The sequence below is a fragment of the Cebus imitator genome, unplaced genomic scaffold (genome assembly GCF_001604975.1).
Source record: "Cebus imitator isolate Cc_AM_T3 unplaced genomic scaffold, Cebus_imitator-1.0 Scaffold194, whole genome shotgun sequence".
NCBI lineage: Eukaryota > Metazoa > Chordata > Mammalia > Primates > Cebidae > Cebus > Cebus imitator.
In genome coordinates, this window is record NW_016107509.1 from 442,985 (window position 1) to 450,603 (window position 7,619).

Below are 7,619 nucleotides of genomic sequence, written 5' to 3' on the forward strand. Positions count from 1 at the left end.
AAAAAAAAAAAAAAGAAAAGGAAAAAAAAAAAAAGAAAAGCCATGTCTGGAGAAATTTAGCAGGACAAATGGAAAATAGTCTGTCACAAGATTCAGAAGAAAATGTTCCTAAAAGAGAAAAAATATCTGGAAGAGGGAAACCATGCCACATTCCTATTCAATATCCTTGTAACTTCTAAAACTGACTTGTATAGCCTAAGGCCATGTTTTTGTTACAGTGTTTATCTTATACATATAGGAAGCAGTGTGCACACACGATGTTCTCATACTTTCTCAAGACTACTACTAAATCTGATTATTTCAGGGAAAATATATAAACAGAGAGCAGAAAACAGAAGTTTTCTCTAGTTTACACAGAACCACTACCTAAAGTCTCTGTTTATAAACTGTTTAATAAGATTCATGGTGACATTCTTAAACTTTTCCATCAAAAGAAATCAACAACATCAGAAAAACAGCCTTTTTACAGGTTTTGTGCTGCCCTGATGGTGTCTAACATATGAGGCCCGCTACGTAGCAAGATCAGGTTAAAATCCGAGCAGCAAAACTGGCACAGCGTTTACTACAGCAAAGCTATGAAACCATGTTTGTGTTGTGATGGGAAACACCATCACCCTTAATTTGCATTTTCAAAACCTGAAATCTAAAGAATAATCCTACTTTCTAAACTGAAATGATCCAAATTGCAGTGAAACTGCACTTTCCTCAATACTGACAAGAAGTTTGTCACATGCAAGCAAGTATCCCAAGTACATTTGAAAGAGCAATGCACTAAGCAAAATGCGACATCATGACGATTCTAAGAATTTAGAGAACTGGAAAGATGGTGTGTAATTAGCATCAGAGGAATGATGACACAGTCAACAGCTCTGAAAGGCAGCACAAAGCACTGAGAAGAGCATGAGGTCTGGAATCAGACTGAAATGAATTTAAATTCTGCCTCTGGGACTTGTTAACTCTAACCAAAGACATCGATAAGTTAGTTAACCTTGCAAAGTTAACAGTTTTTTCACCTAAAAAACTAAGCAAACCTCCTGCGTCTGACGCAAACATTATCTGGGGAATACTCAATAATAATAAAAGCAGTTGGTTATATACCAGGCTGTTCTAAGTATGTATTTTATAAAAATTAACTTACTTAATCTTCTTAGCAACTCTAGGAAGTGTGTAATTATATCATCTCCATTTTGCAAATAAGAAATATGAGGTAAGGAAAGATGAAGTAAATCATTCCAGTTCGTACAGCTAGTAATGAGCTGAGCCGCATTTTCAACCCAAGTAGTCTGGCTCCAGTCTTGCTCTAAATCACTACATTATAGTAATATTATTAAATTATTTCCCTTCCAGCCACCTTAATTCCAATGCATTTTAGTAAAATACTGAAAATATTTAAACTGCAAATCTTTATTTGCTATAACTCATCAGTAAATGAATTAACCTAGAGCTCTCATTTCTATTTGTTCTCTAAACTACTGTGGGAAGTCTTTTTCCTACACCTTATCTCCCCCATCTTGCAGCTCTTAAAGCTCTACAACAACTGAAACACCCACAACACCCTTAATAGTATTAGAACTTGTTAAAACTGAAATAGTCATAACCTCATTTATATTTAACTTATTATGACAAAGGAGACTATGCAATTCATCATTCTTTTCCCTTAACTCTCCTACTCACTTTGTCTCCCTACCTACAACACTACCTAAATCCAGCCCATAGGATCAAGTAGCAACATTTCAGCAGAAAACATGGTACACATACTTTAATACTTGCTTCATCATACCATTCAACCATTACAATTTCCAAGAAAATACTAAATGTCATGTTTCATAAGAGCATAAACACATTTCTACTATTTAATTTGAGCTAAAAATAGGCTTTGCAGATTAGGGCTAGAAAAAAAAATTTTTGGACAACTAAAATTAGATCATTTTGGTATGCAAAAGACATCATGTACCAAATAAAGCAATAAATTTAACTCTAAAGTCCTCCAGCAGGGAAGGCATTGTCTATTATCTTTCTTTGCATGGCCAGAGTTTCAAGGGCCCAGCCTCCATTATCACAGCGATTGCCAGAGCACCAAAATGCAGGGAAGAGACAGCAATAAACAGACCATAATCAATATCCGTAATTTGTAAATGATGAGACAGAAAATAGAAACAACCAGTTTCTAAGCCAACAAAAGGAAAATAGACAGCAAACATTTTGATATCTGGAAGCAGTTCTTTCTCATTACTCCAGAGGCATGAATCACTCTGCAGGGCACAGCACGCGCTCCCAGGGAGTCTCGTGGAAGAGGTGAGAAAACGAATGAGTGACACAGGCATAACTGGTCTTCTCCAACTCACTTTCTCCCTCTCTCCAGGTCATCTTTTTTATTCTATGCCACCCTCTAAATGCAAATTTCAACCTGAAGAGCCAGTAAATGACCAAATTATCTAGAGGAGTTGTTAATAGTAATTAGATAGAAATGGTCATTTTGGAAGAAGAAAAATTGCTACTATGATCATATTTTGTGATCTACAACTTCAAGTCTCTTTTGATGATGACGTATAAATAACATACAAATAAGTGAATAAACCAACACATTTCCAGTCTCTATTACAACCCTGTAACAGGTTAAGAAGGTAAGAGAAATATATGTTTGCTATTCTCAGTCCACCAATATTCTAATCACACTCCCCAAAGGTCACAAATATAAACCATGAGTTGGAACATTGTCTTCTGCCATCCAAAAAAAAATGGTTCCTAGGAATCAAAATTTTTCTCAACTTGGTTGAAATGCTATTTTCCTGTGCCACCCCCCAACACTCTCCCCAAAAATATTTTTTGTGTTGCTTTTCTGTACAGTAAGCTAATCAATTCTTTCATTCTCATAAATGATTACACAAGAGAATTTAAACACAACTTTAAAATAGGATAAAATCTAAGCAAGCCAAGATTAATCATAACTCAGCAACTTGTTAAAAACAAAGCTTTTATTGAATATGACCACTAAAGCTGTCATCAGAGAGTCAATATATCAAGAATTCTGAAAAGACATTATTCAAAGAGAACAGCTACCTCTTAGGCACATAATCATCTGTGCCAGCATTCTCCAGAAATTTAAACTTTATAAGATTGTGCTTTAAATCTTCAGAACAACCTATCATTATTTAAGAGGAATAAAATAATCAGACCTACTATCTGTTTTTTAGAAAAAGTTAGTATTCATGGAAATCTAAATCCTGTTACACAGTCACCTTCCAAGTTATAAACACTTCACTTACCCTAATGTCATCAGGCAGCACGTTGCCTGCCGTTCTCACTCACTACTTATTGAGCATCTCAGGGCAAACTTCAAAGGGCAACTAAGCCGTGCTGGGCCAACAGTGTCCCCTGGTAGTCACTATTTCAAATTGTCTGACCCAGGTTTTCTTTCCCTGGAAATTCTACACATTCATTTACAAGCCACAGCCCAAATGCCTTTAGCACCCTCAACATATTCATTACCTTTGAACACCTCCTGCTCCCTCTAACTCAGTGATTCTAAAAATAGGGAGCATAAGGAAGAAAGATGTGAGGGTCAGGAAAATGTTTAGAAACTGGATAAGAAGCAACTTCTCAAAATATTAAACATTCCTTCACTGAGATTCTGATACAACCCTTGTAGTGTGGCATCATCACCCCACCCCTTGAAGTCACAATGCATTAAAAGAAATAGATGTTACTGAAAGGAGAGTCCCTGAAAATATAAAATCAGAAAACTAAACAGCTGTTGGGTAATGTCTCTCTTAATCTCATCCCTTATTTTCTCCAATCCTAAGATTTACTTGGGTAGGGTGACATCCCTGCAGTTGTTCTAAGATTAAGGTGATGAATATTTGGCATCCTTTCAACTACCCATCACTGTCCTGCATACTGTTACATCAAACCACAAACATCTACATGCCTCCCCTCACAAAAGGTATACATTTTCTTATTACATGATTTTGTGTTTATAAAAATTACCTAGGATGAAAACGTAGCCAACTGGAGGCTGGGTTTCCAGCCTGAATGTAAAAGAAGTCTATCTCTAGAAGTCAGGCATGTTTAGAAAAATCTGATAGACTCTTGGGTTAAGGTGACCTGGAAACTATAGGAGAAACTCGTATGTCTCCAGGGAAATTACTTTAAAGGAAAAGAAAAAACAGGAAAACTGGTTTGCCTTATTCTCCATCACCTGAACCCAAAGAGAAGTGATTCTGGATTCTGTGTGAAGTAGCTCACTAAGATGTGTTATTCCCCAATAGCACCCTCCAGTACCCCATGGATTCCTATCTGGGTCATAAGGAAGAAAATGATTCCAAAAAAAACTTAAAGAGAAATTTCTCACTAGAAAAATCTCTAAGACATTAGGGAAAAAATATTCTCTTAGAATATTTTGAATGGAATACAATGTAGCTCTCACATACAAAGAACTTCAGATAATATGGTAATGCAGCTCAGTTATAGTAGCTTAAGGATGTGTGACTGGGTGCAAACTACAACAGTACTTTTTGGCCATGTTGGTGCATCCAAAAATAGACCCTCTGTCATAAGTACAAATATCTTTAAGATGGACATGCCCCCAGCCCCAAGTAGGGCACAAAGACATAAGTAGATGACCCCTTCAGTGACAAAGCCACAGAAAGGAACACTAGATTGCAGAGAGTTAAGAGTACCTATGGGCCACCCTTATGCCCCAACCATGATCTCCCAGAAATAACAGAGTATGACTGAGAGGGAAAAAAAATCCTACGATTTCAGCTGAAAATATGGGCCAAAGAAATATGGATTATAGAAAGCTAATATTATTAACATGTGAGTATCTGAAACTGTTTCCTTGGAATTTAAGTATTTTTGTTTTGATGTTTCTCTATCTCTAAGTAAATGGCATGCAAGCAATTTCCACTCAAACATCTTCAGGAGAGTTAACATTCATCACCTTACAAGGTCTGGGTCTCAACTTGCCATGTTCTCCAAATCTCTCTTTGGTAGAAAACGAAACATTTACACCTCAACTTTCCCTCTCTTTCATTCTCTCTCAACCATATAAATATATAGTTAATATACCGAGTATATTCGCAGTACACTGAAGAATTCCTGAGACGTCTTCAACTTCTTCTTTGTTGGAGTGGTCTGCATAGGAGCATCTGTTAGAGATATTGTGGAAATTCTTTTCTGCATCCCTGTAACTAAGAAGAAAACAAAATTATCATAAGGAGAAATTTTTGAAAACATCTGTGAATGCAACTAATATACACACGCACAAGCATGTGCAGTCTATGCTTTCATCATAATCACATTTTAAAGTAAATGAAACTTTGAGACACAATTCTGGCATAACCCACCATTCACATCAGCATTTGCAGTGTAGACCTGGAACTGGGGGAACTGTTAACAAGAAAGCTACGTGTGAAAAAAGAAAAATAAGGAGGAGAACAAAAAATATATCAGCTTTGTATAGCTAATATATCGCTCTGTGAGCACTTCATCAGCACTAGTGATCTGTTTCTATAAGGAAGATCACAGAAGAGGAAAACTTAGTAATGTTAATTTGGTGTCCTGGCATTCAACAGTGTTGAAAGTAAATACACCATAACCTCTATCACAGTCAAGCAGATAGCAGCATGGAATATAAAAAACACACACCTGGCAGAATTTGAGTCATGGTCTTACAATTTTCTATCTGTGAGATCTTGAGCAAGTAACCTAATCTCTGTTAGTCTAACTTTCCTCTTTCATAAAATGGAGGTGCCTCCTAGAGTTCTTGTGAGGACTAAATAGCACAATGTCTGTGTTTGTTGGATATTGGCTGGGACATTTTGAGTTGCCTCTGAATAAAAGCTAAGACATAAAGGATGGTGACAATAAAAAGGGTAGTCAAGAAGAACAGAGTTCTTCTTCAGGATTTAAGAGGAGACTAAATAGCCACTACCCCTGTCACCCTACCACCAGCTTACAGAAGCAAAGGCATAGAAAGACTTTAAAATCAAATCTTCAGAAGAGTGAGGAATTGACCTAGAAGGAAAGTGCTGTTGTACTTTTCCCCCTCCCCACCTAGAAAACAAGAAAAGGGAAGTGTTCCCTGCAGAAGTCCAGTTGGTGAGGGGGGTCCGTAGCTGGTAGAGGCTGGGGGTTGCCCATCTCATTCCCCAGTCAATGTCTGCAGAGGCAGTGGATTTCCTGACCATACCCCCATGTCTGACTGATAAGAGGAAGAAGATTCTGGAGAGAGTTATTGACAAAGAAAAGAAATAGAGCAAAATTGGGAGCAACCTAAAGGCCCAGCATTTGGCAGGGCAAAAATGTGAGTTTCCCATGGGTTAGGGAAGAGAGCTGCAAGCTCGAGTTGTTTGGTTGTCATGTTACTCTTCCAATCTAGAGGCTGCCAGCCACAGACAGGACTCCCACTAGCAAGACCACGAGAGTGCAGTCCATAGGTGCAGGAGCTGGGGCAGCCGAAGCAATCAGGGCAGCCGAAGCAATCAGGGCAGCACGCATGTATGTACCCTAGCGAGGGCATCACAGCCAAGAGAGGACTGCTACAACCCCAGTGGATGGGAAAAGGCTTCTGCCATTTTCCATTTCATTCATGCCTCACCCAGCACATTAGAAGAGAAAGCAGCCAGAAAGGAATGGCCTGGAGAAAAGGAGTGAAAACCCACATGATCCACCCTGTTCTGCATTCCAAGTCTCTTAGGCCAAGGCCCGATCCAGAGAGAAAGGAACGTTAGATTTAGACTGGATATGAGGGTAAAGATTTAAACTGGCCTAGAGTAAACTGCCTAATTCTAGGAAGTACTTAGAAAATGAAGCAATCTAAGCTAATATCAAAGGGAATTCATCGTAGCATGTCTGATGTGAGTGGAGAGAAAAATAAAATGGTTTCATGTTTGTACACCTCATTGAGATCAGACTCCAATAAACCAGTTAGGCAAAATGCTTACTACAGTTTCCAGAATGTAGGAGTCACTCAATAAGAGGTGGAACAGGGAGCACAGATGTTAAACACAGATAACCACAGGGTTATTTTTAAATCAAGCTCCACCATTTTTATCAGAAGGACCTTTAAAAAGTATTTTTTCTCTTAGCCACAATTTCCTCATCTGTAAAATGTGCTTAATATGGTAGTCTTATGCAGTATGTTTAGGATTAAATAAAAGATGGAAAGAACCCAGCATATCTCCTCAAACATAGTAAGCAAAGATATCAGCTTTTGTCTAATCTGTTTATCTTCAAAAGGACACAGTTTTTTCTATGTAAATATATTTAAAAGCTACATTACTTTTAAATAAAGTAATTTAAGTCACAAAACCTGATCATGAAAGGTTAAATAGTATCCTTAAAGCTTGTTTCCCAGAATAATCAGAATTTACTCACTCTTAATTTCACTTCTAGTGTTCTATTGAAATGACTCTGGCTTAATTTCTCCTCAATTGTCAAAAGAAAAAGAAAACAGAAGGTTGGCTGTATAAAACAAACATAGGGCCCACATTAATAATGGTAGCAATAGAATTTAATTTTAGATGACTATAAGAATTGGTGTCCCAGACCAATATGAATTTGGCAACAGTCCTACCCATGATATTAACACAACAATGCTTATTCTGGCCAAAAAA

General features: G+C 37.5%; 1 protein-coding gene across 3 annotated transcripts in view; it reads right to left on the reverse strand.

Annotated features, from left to right (window-relative positions):
• Positions 1–7,619, reverse strand: part of GUCY1A2 (guanylate cyclase 1 soluble subunit alpha 2) — a 364,637-nt gene that overhangs the window by 320,805 nt on the left and 36,213 nt on the right. For all 3 annotated transcript variants that reach the window (XM_037745199.1, XM_017547043.2, XM_017547042.2), the window contains exon 3: positions 5,071–5,192. In XM_037745199.1, the coding sequence (XP_037601127.1) occupies positions 5,071–5,192 (122 nt within the window). The remainder of the gene's footprint in view (positions 1–5,070; positions 5,193–7,619) is intronic.